This window comes from Phocoena phocoena, chromosome 1, assembly GCF_963924675.1.
Source record: "Phocoena phocoena chromosome 1, mPhoPho1.1, whole genome shotgun sequence".
Classification (NCBI taxonomy): Eukaryota; Metazoa; Chordata; class Mammalia; order Artiodactyla; family Phocoenidae; genus Phocoena; species Phocoena phocoena.
This window is the reverse complement of record NC_089219.1, coordinates 427733-446513: the sequence shown is the minus strand read 5'-3', so window position 1 is coordinate 446513 and position 18781 is coordinate 427733. Positions and strand designations below refer to the sequence as shown.

Below are 18781 nucleotides of genomic sequence, written 5' to 3'. Positions count from 1 at the left end.
CTTGCGCCTGTCTCCTACACCCCATTTCTGGCAGCCCACCTGGGGCAGGCGGGGACTTGTGGCAGGTCCAGGCTGACGGGCGTGGGGCCTGCCGTGGTCCCTGTGTGATGCACGGTGGTGTACAGAGCTGGGCAGCGTCCAGCAGCTGGGCCTAGTGTGCTACGGCTGCCCTGACCTTGCTGCGTGTCAGGGGTCACCTGTGACCTCTGTGCTGTGGACTCTGAGGGCACATAGAGGCAGGACCTGTGAACAGACCCCAGGTCATCCTGGGAGCGTGACAGTCTCTGCGGGGGCCAGGCCAGAGCCTTCAGCAGGACTGCAGAGCCCCCTGCCTTCGCCCCAGAGTTCAAGCCCCTCTCTACCCTCTGCTGCCTTCTAGAACGCTCTCTCAGCCTCCCTCCCCACAGGGCCAGGCTGGGGCTTGGGCTGCTGGGCTCTGGCTTTCCTCTTGGCCACAGGCTGGAGTCCCAGCTGCTGGGACAGCATTGCCACTGAGAGCCCCTCCCACGGCAAGGACTCAGCCTTGGGAGGGGTCCGTCAGTCAACGGGGTACAAGCAGGGACCGCTCCATGCCGCCTCTTACCGAAGCCCTCGTAGAGCACCGCCTTGAGGAACAAGCCGTGGGCGGGAGCCACACGGCTCTGGTGCCTGCCCAGGGGGTCCTGGCTCTCCAGAATCATCTTCACCTGAGCAGGCATCAAAGCCCCCAGCCCCACGGCCACCAGCACAGATGTCATTCTCCGCACCTGTGACCCAAGGTGAAGAGTGCTGCAGCCGCCCGAGCCCCAGGCCCCACCCCCGGCAGGGCCCCAGGACACAGCCCACCTGTCTGTATAGGAAGGACTGGCTCTCAAACTCCAGGCTCCAGAACCGCAACCGCCTGGGGACACAGGCGCCCATGAGGTCTGGGCCTCAGGGCAGCCTCAACCCTCCAGTGTGGCCTCCCCGCGTCCCGCCCCAGGGGCCCCCACCTACTCCCCCCCAATCCCTTGTAAATGAAACTGGTGGAAGGGAGACTAAAGCCAGAGGACTGCTCCTTGTGAGCGGGGACAGCAGCGCCTCCGGGGTCTGGGCTGCAGGAGGAGGCCGTGGGCTCGGGGGCTGCGAAGGAGGTGGAGCGGCCAGCTCCTCTCCCAGGGACTCAAGCCCTGGGGCTTGGGCTCTCCAGCAGGAGTCGGAGGTTTGGAAGCTGGCTGTGCAAAGTCCCTCCTCTTTTCAGTGCTGGGCCCAAGTGGGAAGGCTCTGGAAGTCAGTAGCTGCGGTCTGGCCAGAGGCCCCTGGGACAGTGCTGGGGGCAGTGGAAGCAACCCCCTGCCAGCCTGGGCCCGAACGAACCACTGGCTTGGTGCTTCTCCCCCAGTGGAGTCTTTTCACCGACCGCCGGGATCCATCCACGAGGCAGTGAGCTCTCGGCAGGTTAGGCAGCCTTCTCTGCCCTCTGCCCCCCAGCCTGGCAGGACCCTAGCCCAGGGGAGGGCACAGCTGCAGGCTCACGGGTGTTGGGGCCACACCACTTGGCTGACTGGCACCTCCTTCTCCCCCAAGGCTGGACGGGTGCCCAGGGAACCCCCAGTGCAGCACCAGGGAAGGTGCTGGAGCTAAATCCAGGCTTTGCAGCCTCCAGACCAGAGTGTAGGCTGCCCTTCTCACCTGCTCTCCTCGGGGAGGACAAAGGGGCTGCTGGCAGGGTCGGGGGACACGGAGGCTCGGCGCAGGGTGCGCACCGGGCTGGTGGCCGGGCTGCCAGCCGACTGGAAGGCCCTGAAATCATGTGTCCCCAGGAGGTGCTGGGCGGCCTCCCGCATGGCAGCGACGTCCAAGCAGCTGCAGGGAGCCAGGTGAGTGGTCAGGAGCGAATGGCCGGCCAGGCGAGCCTGGCAAACCCCTCAGGGTCACTTTCACACCCACTCACTCAGCCCGAAGCGCCCAGCACCGGTTTCGTTCAAACACGGGCAGCTGGTCAGGCCTGTGGCAGCCGGTAGCCAGACGGTACAGGTAGGTCCTGGACGTGGCTGCGTGGCGGGCATGGAAGTGGCTGGGCACACGGAAGGCCTGCAGTACCCTGTGGGAACGAGGCCAGGAATGACCCCCTGCCCTGTCCATGTGACACCCTGGCATCTCTGCCGTCACCCCAAGGAGTCCTGTCCAGATACAGAGTCCTTCTTCACCTCCCGCCTCCACCATAATGGACGAGTTCCGGGAGAGCAGAGAGGTGCTCACCGGATGGCCGGGTGCCTCAGGTGGGTGTTGAGGGCTTGCGTCAGGACTTCAGGGGAGAAGGGGGGCCGGCCTGAGCGGCGCTGGACGTCCAGGTGCGCCGCGTTGCTCAGGGCATGGACCCCAGCATCCGTGCGGCTGGAGATAGTGAACTTTACCGGCACCACCGAGTTCAGCCGCTCTGCGGCCTCCTGAGGGGGGCGGGGAGCGCACAGCGGCCGCGGGCGGGGCTCCCATCTGCCCCACCCCCGGGTCGCCCTCCTCCCTCACCCCTCCCTGGCGCGGGTCGGCGGAGCTCACCTCCAGGTAGTTCTGGACTCCGATGGCGTGCTGGGCGCCCCTGACTGCCGCGACCCCGCTGTGGGCAAGGCGGGCGGAGGTTAGCGCGCGAGGCCGCCCCGCCCCGGACCCCGCCCGTCCCATCTTATGCGGCCAAAGGCGGCCGTTCCATGCCCGGGAGGCCGGGGCCCGAGGCCGGAGGTGCGGGCCCTAAACTTAGCTCCCTCCAACTCCTCGGGCGCCGGCCGTCGGCTGCTCTCCGGCTCGAGCTCGGGTGCTTCCCGCGGGGCCGAGCTACATGAGGGGGTTGCGGGCACGGGAGGGAGGCCTAGATGACGTACTTAAAGTCCGTGCCCAAGTACTGGAAGTACACGAGGTAGCGCGCCCGCACTGAGCCCGCGCCCATGGCCAGGCCGGACCCGGCATTGGGGCAGGCGGAGGGCCAGGCGGAACCGGACCCCGCGGAGCGGCAGGCGGACTGGGACGGCACGTGGGGCTGCGCCCGCGCGCGCCCGCGAACCCAGCCTGGTCACGCCCCCGGGCCAATCCCGCGCCTGCGCCTGGGCTTTCGCCCCGCCCAAGCAGCCTCGGTTGGCCGCCCAGGGCGGGGGCGGAGGCGGGGCCAGACTTAGGGAGCGGGTGCAAAGTGCCGACCCAGGGGAGACAGCCCCACGCAGACTCTCACGTTCCGCCGGCCACACGCTGGCCCCCAACCCCATCCTCCCGCCGCAGTCCGGCCGAGCGCTTGTTGCCAATTCCCCGGGTTGCCTAACGGCCGGATCGCTGGAACGCGCGGGACCCGACGGCTCCCGCGGCTGTTGCTGGGCCCACCCACACTTCCGACCGCCTGCCCGGACGAAGGGGGCGGGACGTCGGGGCGTTTGGCGACGCTCCCCGGCGGTGACAGCGGGCGGCGCGCGCGGGCGGCGGACTTTGGCGACGCTCCCCAGCAGTGACAGGCGGGGCGGGGCGGTGGCGCGGCGGCCTCGTTCCGGGGCGGGCGGGCGCCGAGCGCGGCGCGGCGCGGCGCGGCGCAGGCGGGCGGGCTGGCAGGGGATGCCGCTCGGGGCGCCGCGGTCCTCGTGCCAGTGAGCGCCTCGCGCCGCCGCAGCCATGACGGTGGAGTTCGAGGAGTGCATCAAGGACTCGCCGCGCTTCAGGTGCGCCCCCGGGGCGCGGCGCGGCCCTTTGTGATCCGCGGGGTCGCCGCCCCTCGGGGCACCCGGGGCCGCCGGGGGATGGGCGCGGGCGGGGGCGCCGGTGCCACCTTTGTGCCCGGCGCCGGGGCCGGAGGCGAGAGCAGGAGGACACGTCTTGTACAAAGCTCGCAGCGACCCGGCCCGAGAGCCCGGAACAAAAGATGCCCCTTGTGCTGGTCGCCGCGCGCGGAGGGTGCGCGCGTGGGGCGGGGCGGCCGCCGGCGCAGCCACCTCTCCGTGGGAGCGTCCGCCCCGCTTTGTGTCTGCACCTTCGTGCTGGCCACCTGCACAGGGCTGAGACCTAGCCGGGCGCTGCAGCCCGGCTGTGGCCAGGGTCGTTTGCGTGCGTGGGGCGTCTGCCCATGGAATCTGTCTTGGTCCTCGTGCCCAGAGCAGTCAAGGGGGCAGGCAGCTGGAGCCTCGGTTAGGGCCTCGGGCGGCTGCTTGGCAGGGGTGACCTAGGCACCTGGCAGGGTGGGCGCTACCAGAGCAGACTGGGTTCCAGGGACTGGTGGAGGTCTGCGCTGTGGCCGGCCCTGGGTTTGTGCTTTTAGTCCTTCCTGGGAGTGCAGGCGGGCTTATCCGTGTGAACACGTTCATGGTGCGCGCGCATCTGCTTTAACGGGGCACCTCCCGTGTGTCAGGTGCTCATGCTTGTGCTCGTGCTCGGGTGCACACGTGTGAGTTCTGCCTCTCTGCACCCTCCCTTGAGGTGCCAGACGTTGGACGTGAATGTGTGGGTGAGCTGTGCACCCCTGGACTGGCTACTTGATGCGTGCGTCCAGACTAGTGCCGGGTGCACGCACACGTGTGCATGTGTCACCTCTGGGTGTGAATGTAGATGCACAGTGGGTGTGTCTCATAAAAGTGTGAGTTCCGGCACTAGGCATACGTTAGTTTGTCCCTTGTGTGCATCTCGGCACGGGGTGCGTGTCCATACACGCTAGCCACGAGTACCCCCTTTTGCGTGTGCGTTGCGCTGCTGCGCGCATGCATGTTTGATGGCACGCGTGCATATCTGCCATGCCTCTGCACACTCGCACTTGGCCGTGCGTGAGTGTGCGCCCGCGTGCGCTGGGTCTTTGGGGTGTGTTAGCCAGAGGGCCTGTGTGTGGGTGTCTGGAGGGCCTCAGCATCAGCACCCTTACCCCTGACTCCCTAGAGCCAGCCCCTTGCCCAACCGCCACACGAGGGGTCAGCAACAAAGGCCAAGAAAGGCTGGATGAGGGGTAGGGGTCGGACCAGAGAGTGGCCCCAGGCCTCGGGCAGAGTGCTGAGGGCCACCCTCTGTGTCCTCCCATCTTCTGTTCCTGACTGCTTGAGGGAGGGATGTAAGCGACTCGGCACCCGTGATCCTGGGCCCCCAGCACGGCCCAGGCGGTGGGCGGAGGTGTAGCCAGGGCTGCAGCAGGGGGCCTGGTCCTGGCCGCAGCACCGCAGCGTCACCCTGGCCCCCGGCTGCGGAGCCTCGTGCTCCCCCTCCCGTCGCGGAGGGGCCCAGGCCCAGCTTGCCCTGTTGGATCAGGGCCGCTGGCACCCCATTCACCTCCAGGCCTTCCCTCCCACACCAGCCTGCTCGCTGGTGGCACCCACGGTGCGGCAGTGGGTGCAGCAGCGCCTGGGCTTTGCCAGGCTTCCTTTGAGAGTGCCCAGCCAAGACCGGGCTGGGGTCCAAGGAGATCCCCCGACCTTGGGCCACAGAAGCTGCACTGGGTGGGTTTTGGTTGGGCTGAGGTGTGATGGCTTTTGAGGCTTTTCTGGGGTCCCCTTGTCAGTGCCGCTGAGGATGTAACCTGGACTTCCTGGAGGCCAGCCTGGGGGCAGGGGGTTAGGGTGGGGCCAGGCAGGAGAGTGTGGTCAGCGATGGGAGCCCCAGCCCTGGGAAGGGGGACCCTGCCTACGCGCTCTTGGCCTGGGGAAGCCCCACAGCCCCGGGATGCACGTGGCTGGAGGGGTCCAGACTCTCTCAGACCGGCGGGGTGCCGCTCACCCCTTGTTTTTGGTGCCCCCTCCCCTGGGTGGGGCTTCAGGTGCTGAGTCATGGCTCTGGTGGGGGAGCTGGCCTCACCCTCTTCCCCAGCATCCAAGCTGTTGAGGAAATCCTGGAGGGAGAGCAGGAGAGGAGGCCTTGGTCCATGGGGGTGGGGAGGAGGGACCTGAGGGGTGTGGGGCCCCCGGGACGGACTGTCTGCTGAGCGCCCACCTTGTCCCCATGAGCACACTTGTCAGCCTCTGGTGCATCCCACCCTCACCAGCTCTCTGGGGACAAACCCCCCATCCCAGCCCGAGGGTGACAGCTCTCCACGCAGCTGGCCAGGGCAGGTGGGGCGGCTGAGCCTCATCCCCCTCTTCTGGGTGGGTGGTCCTTCCCTGCCCTGGGACCCTCGGAGGGGGAGGGGGAGGGGAGGCTACAGCAGCCGTCGGGGTCCTGCAGTCTCAGGCGGGGGCACCTGCAGGCCGTGGGCCACCACCGGTCCAAGCGGATGTCCCCTCTGACCCCTTCCTTCTCTGGAACTCAGACGCCCCTCAGCCCGTGGGGAAGGGATAGGGGCTGCTCAGAGAGGAGGAGGGTGGTGGGACGGTCCAAGAGCCCTGCGGGGCAGCCTGGCACTCACCCCATACCTCCTAATTGAGGGCGTCCCGAACTGCACCCCGCGTGAGGGACTAAGTCCCCCCCCCCAGGCCTGGGAAAGCCTGGAACACGCCCCTCCTCTGCCAGCTGGGGGGCAGCGAGGGGCCAGCGACGGGCCGCTAGACCTGGACCGCCCCTCTGCCTGGCCCTGCCCTGGCCGGAGCTCCTTCCCTGTTGTCCCTGGTCCCCCGGAGGCCAGATGGGCCCAGCTCGCCAGCTGAGTGGGGCGGGGAGGACAGGATCCTGGCCCTATTTCCCTATTTCCTGTTCCCGGAGTGTTGGGGGTTGTCACGTGCCTGATCCATCTGCCTCTCGCCTTGCCTTCCGGGATTCTCTGTCCACTGGCTTCTCTGGTGATGTCAGACGTTAACTCTTCCCTCCCCAAGGCAGCCCCATTGGCAGGCTGCGCCCGTGGGAGTGGGCTCCTCCGGGGTCTGGCCCACTGCTCCTGCCAGGCAGATGAGGCCTACCTGGTATTCTGAGCTTGGGGAGCAGGCAGGAGGTAGGGGCATGCCTCTGCAGGCGTCTCTCGGGGCCGCAGAGCTGCTGAGACAGGTCTGACCCGGGGCCTGCCAGCCCCAGGCCGGGGTGGGCTGCAGCAGAAGCTGAGGGGTGGGGGTGGGGGGTCCAGATGGGGTTCGGGGTCAACCCTGAGCCCTGGAGAGGTGCAGGGGCTGGGCCGGGGGGGTGACCAGCAAGGCCCTGCATGTGCACCTCCACGGGACCCCGGCCGCTCCCTCTGTGCTAGGGACCTGTCTGACCACCCCCTTCCCCCCCACACCCCGCCCGTCCACAGACTCCAGATGGGGGCGTCACAGCCAACTGGGCCTCTATGTGCCTGGGGTGGCAGTGGGCCCTGGTGGCTCTGCGGCTCTGGAGTCACGGTCCCAGTCCTGCCCCCTCTCCCCCTCCCTCTTCCATCCCCCCTCACCGCCACCCTCCACCTCCTGGTCTGTCTGAGGGGCGTGTGGAGGCAGGTGGGCCTGCAGGAGCCAGTGGCCGTCGGCAGAGTAGCCCCTTCCCACTGCTGACCCCTTTGGGGAGGTGCCTGGGAGACGAGGCTGAGCTGCGTCAGTGGGGGAGGCTCGCTGCAGGCGGGTCTCCAGCCACCCTGTCCCTGTCGCAGGGCAACTATCGACGAGGTGGAAACGGACGTGGTTGAGATCGAGGCCAAACTGGACAAGGTGAGGGGGGCTTGGGGGCACACGGAGGGCCCGGAGCTGCTCTCCCTGTCCTCCACGCGGCCCTGGCCCAGCTCACCCATGGCCACCGGTGTGAGTGCGAGTACGCGTGTGCACAGCACATGGGCCTGTCCGTCACCGGCCTGTCACACCCATACCGGGGTGTACATCCCACACGCACACCTGTGTCTGCCGGGTCTCCTCCCGCCAAGCCAAGCAGGGTGGGGGACCTTGGCGGGGGGCGGGGGCAGCTGCCAGGGGGCTGTGCCTCCGAGTGCCTGGGTTAGGGGCCAAGGGCACAGGCAGGGGAGGGAGGAGGGCACAGGCTTCAAAGCCAGAGGGAGGAAGGAGGGGTGGCACCCCTGAGCCCCTCGTTGGCTGGGTCCTGCTGCCCTTGTCCAGGACCACACGCCCCCCCTGGCCCTGGGTTCCCTGCTCTTGGCTTCCCTCCCACCTCCCACCCTGGAGCCGAGGCCTGGGGCATGCCAAGCTGTCCCCCAGTGCCAGGTGGGCTCAGGAGGGTGGGCGGGCAGGCGGGCAGTGGCCTTCCCTTCCCACCCGGGGCTGCTCGGGGGCAGCTGTGTCCTGGGCACTGACGGACCCGACCCTGAGCTGAATTCCAGCTGCCCTGTCTGGGTCCCTGCCCCTGTGTCCTGGCCTCTTGGTGGCGTGAGTGTTGCCCCATCCGTCGTCCTGTCCGCAGCTGGTGAAGCTGTGCAGCGGCGTGATCGAGGCTGGCAAGGCCTACGTCACCACCAATAGGCTCTTCGTGAGTGGCGTCCGAGACCTGTCCCAGCAGTGCCAGGGCGACACCGTCATCTCGGTGAGGGGGCAGCTGACCTCTGACCTCTAGTCAGGGGCGGGCGAGGGCAGACAGCCCCTCAGGGTGCCCTGGCCTTGGGAGCAGGTGGGCGTCTGCGCTGGGCTGCGGCCTGTGGGCGGGAGGTGCCGGACACTGGGGGCACAGCCATCCCATCTGAGCAAGGATCTTCACTCACCCACCCACCCTGCCCCCAGGAATGTCTGCAGAGGTTCGGAGACAGCCTGCAGGAGATGGTCACCTACCACATGGTGAGCCCTGGCCGGGTGGGGGCAATGCGGGGGCGGAGGGGAGGATAGGGCAGGGCCCACCCACCCGGCGGCTTCCTGATCTGTCGTCCCATCCACCCCCATCCCAGGCAGCCCCTGCCCCCACCCCTGCGGGCTCCCTGCAGGCCCCGCCCAGCCTGGAAGGCTCTGGGCTGGCTCCCGTGCTTGAGCTGAGCTGGCAGGGGCGGGCGGTGGGGGAGGCCACGTTTCTGCTCCTGCAATCTGGCCGGGGGTGGGGGTGGGGGGGCGGCACATCTCTGAGACAATGCTGTGTCCCAGGTGAGGGCCAGACAGCCAGCCGGGAGGCACCTCGACCCTGCCCAGGGCTGAGGGCAGCGGGGGCTTGGGGTGGGCAAGGCCTTAGAGGGTCATCCCGGGCCACCCGGCAGGGGTCACGGGCCAGGCAACGAAAGCATCTCCCAGGCTGACTCCACAGCTACCGGATGACTCCCAACCCCGCTGCTACCCAGACTGGGTCTGCGTGACCTCGAGCCCCTCAGGGCCCCCACTGTGGACACACAGAACAGACCGAGGCACACGTGGGTGGTCAGACCGTGGCCTGGAAACCAGAGCCCCAGACTAAACAAGGGGCCCATCCCCTGTAGGGGAAGTTCAGAAATAAACCAGCGCCGGATGGCTTGTCGTCCTGCCCCGTGTGTCTGTCTGTCTGTTCCTGGTTAGGCCCCAGCTCTCTCTGGGGTCTGATTTTGGGTCCGGCCAATGCTGCAGGGAGGCCCCACCCTGCCCCCGGGCCAGATTACTCGGGAGCTCCGGCTGCATCTCCATCCTTCTTATTGCAGGGCTGGGCATCCCCCAGGTGGCCTCCCAATGCCGGGCAGCGATGGGTGTCCCTGTGTGCGCCTGCCCTGTCCGGGCTGATGTGGGGTGGACCATAGGAGGGGGTCCATCTGCGACAGCGTTGGCTTCTAGTCTGGCTGAGAGCCAGGTGGGGGGGACGGGCAGGTGGTCACAGTTGTCGCCTCTGGCCGCCGACCCAGGCCTGGGGGCCCGTGACCCTGCGAGGCCGGCTCTGTGAGGGTGGGGCTGGATGGGCCTTTCCCTGGTTCTCACCTGAGGGGCCAGGGGCCTGGCCTCTGGGGTCATGTGGGGACAGACGCCTGACACCCGTACCCTCCTTTGCCCCCAGATCCTGTTTGACCAGGCCCAGAGGTCTGTGCGGCAGCAGCTCCACAACTTCGTCAAAGAGTGAGTGGCCCCGAGGGAGGCCTGGCCTCTCCCGGCCCCAGGAGGTGTCAGGGTGACACCCACGCTGGAAGGGGGAGCACACGCAGCTACGCTTGATCTGGGAGGGTCCAGGGGCCTTGGCAGGGGTCTCAGCTCAGTGCTGTGTGTACAGCTGGGGAACCCCCAGAGTGGAGAGTCTGGAGCGGGGTGAGGCTGGGGGGTCCCCCCAGGCTGGACCAATCCCGGGAGTGAGGGGGAGGGGCCTGAGAAGGAAGAGGCAGTGAGCGGTGGCTAGGGGGTGGGGCAGCGGGGCTGGAGGCTCGGGGCACAGAGGGGCTGGGAGCAGGGAGAGCGTTCCCTAGAGGTGGGAGACCCCACGTGCACCCCTCCTCGGACCCCCTGACCTGACGCCCACCGGCCTCCAGAGACGTGCGCAAGTTCAAGGAGACTAAGAAGCAGTTCGACAGGGTCCGGGAGGACATGGAGCTGTCCCTGGCGAGGAACGCGCAGGCCCCAAGGCACCGGCCGCATGAGGCGGAGGAGGCCGCGGGTGCCCTGGTCCTCGCCCGGAAGTGCTTCCGCCACCTGGCGCTGGACTACGTACTCCAGGTCAGCCCCTGGGCGTTCCCGTGTCCCCGCAGACTGTCTGGAGGGGCCCCTCTGGCTTGAGAAAACTTGAGATGCTTGGGAATGGACATGGGGGGCGGATGCCCACGCAAAGGCCCGAGGTGGGGTTGGGCTAGGGACAAGCCAGGGCTGTGGGCTGCAGGGGGCGGAGGCCTCGAAGGCCTTGCTGAGGCAGGGCTTGGAGGGACGTGGAGCAAGGGAGAGAATTTGTGGCTTTTGCCTATGGGAAGGACCCAATGTCCCGAACTGCGACCACAAGAGGATGGATGGGCACCAGTTCAGGGAGCTGAAGATGAGCTGGAGGTCTTGGGGGACCACAGCACCCTGAGTGGACAGTGTGGCAAGGTCCAGGTCGTGGTCCGACCTTGGCCCTGACACCCTTTCGCCTGTTCACTCCTCCCCTGGCAGATCAACGTTCTCCAAGCCAAGAAGAAGTTTGAGATTTTGGACTCTGTGAGTGCTGGATGAGGGAGAGGGGTTGCCCTCAAGAATAGGCACGTGCCGCAGGCGTGCTGGGTGTGGGTGCAAAAGCTGGGGCCCCGGCCACTGCCCCTGGGGGCGGGGCCTCACCTGCGTGCCCCCCCCACCCCCCAGATGCTGTCCTTCATGCACGCCCAGTACAGCTTCTTCCAGCAGGGCTACAGCCTGCTGCACCAGCTGGACCCCTACATGAAGAAGCTGGCGGCTGAGGTGAGCCTGCGGGGAGGGGGCCCTGGGGCCAGCTTGTCAGGGGAGGGGGTCCACGTCCCTCTCTGTGCCCTTCCCCACAGCTGGACCAGCTGGTGATCGACTCGGCAGTGGAAAAGCGGGAAATGGAGCGCAAGCATGCCGCCATCCAGCAGCGGGTGAGGCCCTGCAGCCCTGGCCGCCCCCCCGAGGGGCCCCGGGTCCACTGCCCCTCACCCCGCTCCACGCGAGGAGGACCTGGGGGGCCCAGCGCACAGACACGCGCCCCGTCCCTCCCCAGGCTGACTCTGATCTTTGAACTGCAGTCAGAGGCGGGGGTCCCCACCCTCAGGGTCTCAGCACAGTGGAACGGTCACTTAGACGCCAGCGCCAGCCCCCTCAGCCCACAGACGCTGGGGCTGCAGCTGGGACGGGGATCCTACTGCGGCCACAGCTGGCCGGGCACGGCCGGGGGCAGAGACGGGCTGCGGGGCGGGAGCTGGCGTCCCCAGCCGGCAGGGAGGGGGCGGGGCTTCGCTCACTGGCTCTCCCCCTCCTCCCACCTCTCCTGCTCTCGCCCTCAGACGCTGCTGCAGGTGAGTGGGCGCCCACCCCGGGGGGAGGGGCCCCCGGTGGGCAGGGCCTCTGCCCTTCCCGCCCCGCGGCGTTTCAGCACCAAGGACACCTCCACGGCCCCGGCGCAGCCCAGGACGCGGCCCGCTCCAGCGGAGGTGGCTGAGCTGGGACCGCGTCCCCTTCGTCCCCTTCGTCCCCTTCGTCCCCTTCGGGAGCAGCTGCAGCTGTCCCTTCCCGCCCCCACTCAGCCAGGGGAGCAGGTGGCTGGGCCTCCTCTCCCACTGCCGGACGCCCAGGACAACGCTCAGTGTCTCCCCAGCCCGCGTGAATGGAGCTCTGTCAGGCTGGTCGGGGCAGCCCAGCTGGCGACGTGAACGGGGGACAGCTTCCTTCCTGATCCCAGAGCCTGCTGCTCTGCCAGGCTGGGGGGTGGGGGCTGGAGCTCTCCGGGCCCCCAGCTGTGACGGGAGGCATCTGCCCCCACGGGGTTTTGGGTCAGGAAGCGGCTGTGAAGATGCCCCTCCCACCTCGCCTCTGGGGCAGCCCGAGAGGGCGGCAGTGTCCCCGCAGCCGCGGGTGGGTGCTCACTGGGGGCTGGGCTCCGACCACCCCCAGGACTTCTCCTACGATGAGCCCAAGGTGGAGTTTGACGTGGATGCTCCCAGTGGTGTGGTGATGGAGGGCTACCTCTTCAAGAGGGCCAGCAACGCCTTCAAGACATGGAACCGGTAAGGGAAGGCCCTTCCTCAGGGGGTGTGGGGCAGGCATGGGGGCCGGCCCGGCCTGACCCCTCCTGGCCCATCCCCCTGCCCAGGCGCTGGTTCTCCATCCAGAACAGCCAGCTGGTCTACCAGAAGAAGCTCAAGGTGCGCTGGGCCCAGGCAGCAACGCCCGGGGCCTCCCCACCGGGCCTTGGGATGGGCGATCGGTGGGGGGCGTCACAGGGCTGAGGGTGCTGACAGGCACCAAAGCCCGAGGGGCCAGGGACAGAGGCCACTCAAGTCTCAGGCGGTCGGCGTCTCTTGAGCAGAGCAGTGGATGGGCGGTCGGTGCAGGGCAGGGCTGGGCACTGAGTGCGAGGGCCACGGCGGTGCCGCCCGCAGGACGTGCTGACCGTGGTGGTGGACGACCTCCGGCTCTGCTCCGTGAAGCCCTGTGAGGACGTCGAGCGCAGGTTCTGCTTTGAGGTCGTGTCGCCCACCAAGTGAGGAGGCCCGGCCCAGGGCGGGCGCGGAGGGAGCCCCTGCCCGCGCGGCCTGACGGCCCTTCCCCGCAGGAGCTGCATGCTGCAGGCCGACTCGGAGAAGCTGCGGCAGGCGTGGGTTCAGGCCGTGCAAGCCAGCATCGCGTCCGCCTACCGGGAGAGTCCCGACAGCTGCTACCGCGAGGTGGGCCCTCCAGCGCCCTGCACACGTGCGCACAGCTCCCGCAGGCCGCACGCGAGCACGCGTGTGCATCGTGTGTACGCGCACGTGAGCGTGTGTGCACACACGCGGGCGCGGGCTCGGGCCTCGGGCCTTGGCCTGTGCCAGCACCTGCGTCTGGGGAGGAGGAGGGGCCCCGCTGGGGAGACTGGGGCTGAGCGACCCCTCACGCTGTCTCCAGAGGCTGGACCGCACGGCGTCCCCGTCCGCAAGCAGCATCGACTCTGCCACGGACTCTCGGGAACGCAGCGCCAGGGGCGAGCGCGTGCTACAGCGCGTGCAGCACGTGGCTGGGAACAGCCAGTGTGGCGACTGCGGGCGGCCGGACCCGCGCTGGGCCAGCATCAACCTGGGCGTGCTGCTCTGCATCGAGTGCTCGGGCATCCACAGGTGGGACCACCGGGTGGCCGGGTGGGGCGCGGGGACCAAGGCGTGCCCTGACTCCCCTCCCCCCGCCTCGCCATCCAGGAGCCTGGGCGTCCACTGTTCCAAGGTGCGGTCCCTGACCCTGGACTCGTGGGAGCCGGAGCTGCTGAAGGTGTGGGGGGCCGTCACGGGCCTTTGGATGGCTGGGGGCCGCGGGTCGGGGGCGGGAGCCAGGTCTGCAAGCTTGGGGGGCGCTCAGTGAGCTGGGCTGATGCCCGCACCACCCTCTCCTGCCAGCTGATGTGTGAGCTGGGAAACAGCACTGTGAACCAGATCTACGAGGCCCAGTGCGCAGGGCCGGGCAGCAGGAAGCCCACGGCCAGCAGCCCCAGGTGAGGTGGGGGGCAGCCTGGGCAGGGCCGGGGGACCCCCGGCCCACGAGTGCAGCCTCACGTCCAGTCCTGGTCCAGGCAGGACAAGGAGGCTTGGATCAAGGACAAATACGTGGAAAAGAAGTTCGTGCGGAAGCCGCCCTCGGCACCGGCCCGGGAGGCCCCACGGCGCTGGCGGGCGCAGAAGTGCCCACGCCACCACAGCTCCCCCCGTGCCCACACCACCCGCCGCAGCAAAATCCGGATGGAGCCCGTCCCGCCCTCTGTGGCTGCTCTGTGCTCAGGTGGGAGGGTCTGGCAGGTGCGCCCCAGCTCACAGGCCTGGGCAGGGCGTGAGCCTCCAGACTCTGGATCCCAGGGAGGCCGGGGTGTGGGGGGGTGGTAGGAGGGGGGAGGCAGGGCTCACGGGCACCCCAAGCTCTGCCCACCTCCCACCGCAGCCTGGTTCCCGCCCTGCAGGTTCCACAGAGTCCAGGTTCCGCAGGGACTCCCTCTTCTGCCCGGATGAGCTGGACTCCCTCTTCTCCTACTTCGACGCGGGGGCTGCTGCAGCCGGTCCACGCAGTAAGTCCCCTGCTGCCCACCCCCCCCCACCCACACCTCCGCCCAGCAGGGGCAGCAGGGCAGGAGCCAGGCACGCTCGCCTGGAGGGTGGATGAGTGCGGGACAGCCTCGGCCACTCGCTCAGGGACCAGAGGGACGGGCTTTCCTTGCAGGAGGGACTGGTCTGGGGATGGGGAGAGTTTGGAGGTCAAGCAGGGCTGAGGCTGGGACAGTATCTTGAGGGGCCGGGGGTAATTTGGCCACTGGCTCGGAGGCTGGGGCCGTGACCCTCAGGAGCGATGTGGGCGTGTGTGCTGTGGGCACACAGGAATGTATGTGTAAGGGTGTGACTGCACACAGGTGACCGCCTGTGAGTGCATAGGTGTGTATACGCGTGGGCGTGTGCCCATGCACGTGTGCGCGTGCCTGCTGGTGGCTGGACCGGATCCTGAGAAACAGTTGTGTGCATCTTCCCCAACCCCTGCTGGAGTTGGGGGTGCAAATGCTACAAGTCAGGGCTCACCCCGTTAACCGTCTGTCAGCACCCACTGGCCTGGGGCGTGTGGGCAGAAGGCGTAGGTTGGGGCCAAGAACTGGCCAGGCTGCTGGGGTGACGGAGGTCCCCTCAGGCAGCAGAGGGCACTGTCTCACCATCCCTCAGCCTGGCTTCATCTGTGAGGGCTGCCCTTGGGTGAGCAGGGCCGAGTTCGCTCGCTGTGGCCTGGGGCTGTGTCTGAGGCTTGGCAAAGACCCCACCTCTGGGCGGTGACGGCCTAGCCTGCACTGGCCACAGCTAGGGCTGACCTGAGAGGGTGGACTTCCACCTGTGGCTGTGCTCCTGGGGGACGGGCGATCCCGGCTCTCTCAAGCTGTTACTTGATTCTCTCCCCTTTCCTCCCATCCTGGGCAGGGCTCCCCTCTCCCTCACCCCCCAGCATCCCCCGGAGGGTGGGTAGGGTGCCAGCCTTCCCGCAGGGCTGTGGGAGCAGGCAGAAGCGCTCAGGACCTCCTCTGCTTGCGTACCCCGCAGGTCTGAGCAGCGACAGCGGCTTAGGGGGCAGCTCCGACGGCAGCTCGGATGTCCTGGCCTTCGGCGTGGGCTCCGTGGTGGACCGCGTCACTGAGGAGGGTGGGTGTGCAGCTCCCCAGTCCCGGGCCACCTGTCCCCCACCGCGGGCCAGGTCGACGGCCCTGACCGCCCCCCCCTCGCAGAGGGTGCCGAGTCGGAGGAGTCCAGCGGCGAGGCAGATGGAGAGGCGGAGGCCTGGGGCCTGGCGGACGTGCGCGAGCTGCACCCCGGGCTACTGGCGCACCGCGCGGCGCGCACTAGAGACCTCCCCGCACTGGCCGCGGCTCTGGCACAAGGAGCCGAGGTCAACTGGGCTGACGCGGAGGACGAGGGCAAGACGCCGCTGGTGCAGGCCGTGCTGGGGGTAAGTGGGCGCGGGTGTGCACCCTTCCACGGCGCGCACGCGGGGCACTCGCCCTCTGCTGAGGACCGGGCTGGGTCCTGCTGAGGCGCCCAGGGAGGCGTGGTGGGGGGACCATTTCTGTGGCTCCGCTTGGTTTGAACCCCCCCCCGCCCAGGGTTCCTTGATCATCTGTGAATTCCTCCTGCAAAACGGAGCGGACGTGAACCAAAGAGACAGCCGGGGTCGGGCGCCCCTGCACCATGCCACGCTCCTGGGCCGCACCGGGTGAGTCGTGGATGGGCCGCGCCCCTGCCACCTCCTCCCCCACCCTCCCCTTCCCCACCCCTCCTTGCCCCCCGTGGACCCGGGTCGCCTGCCAGGACCTGCCCCGACTTGCCCCTCCGCCCTCAGCCAGGTCTGCCTGTTCTTGAAGCGGGGGGCGGACCAGCATGCCTTGGACCACATGCAGCAGGACCCACTGAGCATCGCGGTGCAGGAGGCGAATGCAGACATCGTCACGCTGTGAGCACAGCACGGGCGCGCCGGGGGCCGGGCGGCGGAAAGTGGGCGGCGGGTGGAAGCGCCTCACGTGGCCCTCTCTCCTCCAGTCTCCGTCTGGCGCGCATGGCCGAGGAGATGCGTGAGGCCGAGGCGCCTCCTGGCCAGCCGGGGCCCCTGGCTGGCAGCAGCCCCACCGAGCTCCAGTACCGCAGGTGCATCCAGGAGTTCATCAGCCTCCACCTGGATGAGAGCTAGGGTGGCAGGGCCTTGGCGGGACCCCCACCGGCCCATTTCCTGAGAGCCCCGGAGCTCCTGGAGCCCTGCTGCCTGCTCTGCCCCCCTCGGAGCTGCCCTGACCCCCACGGCCCGGAGCAGGACCCCAGCACTGAGTCTTCTGAAGCTCCGTGTCTCCCCTGGGAGGTGCTGCATCGCCCCACCCAGGGACCCCGTGTCTTCGGGTGACCCCTCCCTAGGGGCCTGGGTAGGCTCGCGTCACAAACCACTCTCGAGGCCCCACATCACCTCGTGCCCCTCTCTGCTCCCCCATGCCCGTGTCACCTCATGCCCTCTATCCCTGGGGCCCATGCCGCTTGGTGGCCCACCCTGCCCTCAGGGCCTGTGTCACCTTGTGCCCCCACTCTACTGCCCAAGAACACTGACCTGCTAGTAGGGGCCCTCCCACATCCCCAGAACCCCTCCACTAGGCCCTGGGGCTGGTGGCTGGCCACCGGCACGTGGCGAGGGCAGGAGGGGCCGCCCATCCAGGGAATCAACCCGCGTACCTCACTTAGTGACCCCAGCATCCAGGCTGGGCTTCTTGGGTGCTTGGGGGGCTCTGGCCTGGGGCCTTAGCCCTGGCTGGGTGCGGATGTCCCGAGGCCGTGTGGCTGGCCATGCAGGCCCTCGGGCCCCGTAGCCCCACCCATCCCCCCCCCCTTTTCCCACAACAGGTGGCAGGGGTGTGGCTCTTCCCACCCCTGCATCCGACATCCTTTGTCACGGACTGAGGGGTTTTCTACAATGATCTCCTTCTCACTTTGTTTCACGTCTTTTCTCTGGACTCAAGGACCACTTTGACCCCCAGCTCTGCCTGCTGCTAGGGGAGGCGCCTGCAGCTCAGCCCTGCCCCCTCGCCAGCCTTCCCCTCCCCCCCACCTCCGGCTAGACCCATGGGGCCTTGGCTCACTACCCAGGGCCCTCTGATGCCTTCTGCATTCCCCTTCCCAGAGCCCTGGGGCACCGGCTGGGCCTCTCCCCAACTCAGGCCCTCGGCCAGGCCAAGGCCAGTTGGTTGCTCACTATGCAAAGACTGCCCAGGGAGGCCCCGTGGGCAGCAAGGTGGGTGCGGACTGGGCTCCCAGCTCCCTCTCCTGCTGGCTGTGACCCCTAGAGAGCAGAATCAATGCCTTCCTCTCTCCCTGCTTGAGCTCTGCCCCCGCCTCCCGCCCCACTGCCTGCATCAGGGCCTTTGCTGCGGCCTCGGCTGGCTGGCGGGACCCGCCTCCGTTGGAGATCACAGTTAATAAAGGGCCACTGGCACCTGCCCCCTCGCCTCGCCCACCTCACTCCGCTCTGTCTTGGCTGGGGACGGGGGCGGGGCGGTCTCTGCGTCCCCTGCTTTCCCCAAGGGGAGGCCCTGCGTGGGACAGCACCCGTCGTGCCCCCAAAGCATGTAGTAAGGCAGAGCCCAGTGCCCCTGCTGGCGGCCTCGTGGAAGCCAGGGCTGCTCTGATTAAAACCAACTCCTGATACCCCATTCCCTGGCCCTCTGCTCTCCTCTGGGATGGACACCAACTGGCGAGGGTGCTCTGGCCCTGGCCTTGTCCCCTGGGCCAGCTCTGGCCCCACGCCCTCCCGTTCCCCAGCTCCCACCGTGTCTGTGACTGAGGATGTGGGGGTGTGGTCTGAGGTCTTCAGCTCGCTGCGGGGGTGGGGGGAGTTGGAGGGGGCGCAGCAGGACACACTACAGCCACCAGGTAGAATCATCCATTTTACTGCAAAGCGGGCCCAGGTCACTGAGTGCCCGGGCCTCGTCCTGCCCTTTCTCCCACTGGCCCTGAGCGAGGGGGGCTCTGCCCAATGCCTGCACACACCTGCACGGAGGTGTAGACAGACGTGTTGATGCTCGGAAACGTGGATGTATGACGCTGACACCAGACAAACACGCTCCCTTGGGGCGCCCCCCCCCCCCACCTCATGCACGCGCGCACACTCCTGCATACGGGAGATGCTCCGTCACGCCCTGAACGCGAGGATCCCGAGTGGTGGGGACACTCCCCTGCTCCCTGCCCCAGGCCTCCCTGAGACCTGTGAGGTCACTGCCCGGCAGGCAGCTGCGCTAAGAAGGCCCCATGTGCTAGCGCCTGGCGCCTTCCCGCCCTCGGGCTCTGGTGCCGCTGCTTTTTGGGCCCCGGGTTTGGCTCGGCTGGCCGGCGGGGGCGGGGGGTGGCCCTGTGGGGCGGGACTGGCCAGCCCTGGGCAGCCGGGAGAGC

At 68.4% G+C, this 18781-nt stretch overlaps 2 protein-coding genes across 2 annotated transcripts; one reads left to right on the top strand and one right to left on the bottom strand.

Annotated features, from left to right (window-relative positions):
- Positions 1–14: 14 nt before the first annotated feature.
- PUSL1 (pseudouridine synthase like 1) lies at positions 15–3611 on the bottom strand. Its single transcript, XM_065891967.1, is given in 10 exon segments — positions 15–284; positions 564–746; positions 826–880; positions 1651–1824; positions 1913–2062; positions 2221–2408; positions 2518–2575; positions 2838–2941; positions 2944–3123; positions 3270–3611. Coding segments are annotated over 10 exon segments (1704 nt in total).
- Positions 3557–18045, top strand: ACAP3 (ArfGAP with coiled-coil, ankyrin repeat and PH domains 3). The gene is made up of 24 exons (XM_065873796.1): positions 3557–3656; positions 7454–7511; positions 8212–8331; positions 8526–8579; positions 9745–9803; positions 10208–10391; positions 10818–10862; positions 11004–11099; positions 11180–11254; positions 11660–11671; positions 12267–12379; positions 12466–12517; positions 12755–12855; positions 12928–13039; positions 13257–13465; positions 13544–13613; positions 13739–13833; positions 13912–14117; positions 14293–14397; positions 15407–15505; positions 15589–15809; positions 15964–16073; positions 16200–16310; positions 16397–18045. Exons 1-24 carry the CDS (start codon positions 3610–3612, stop codon positions 16542–16544), a joined length of 2502 nt encoding a protein of 833 aa, XP_065729868.1. The 5' UTR covers positions 3557–3609; the 3' UTR covers positions 16545–18045.
- Positions 18046–18781: the final 736 nt, after the last annotated feature.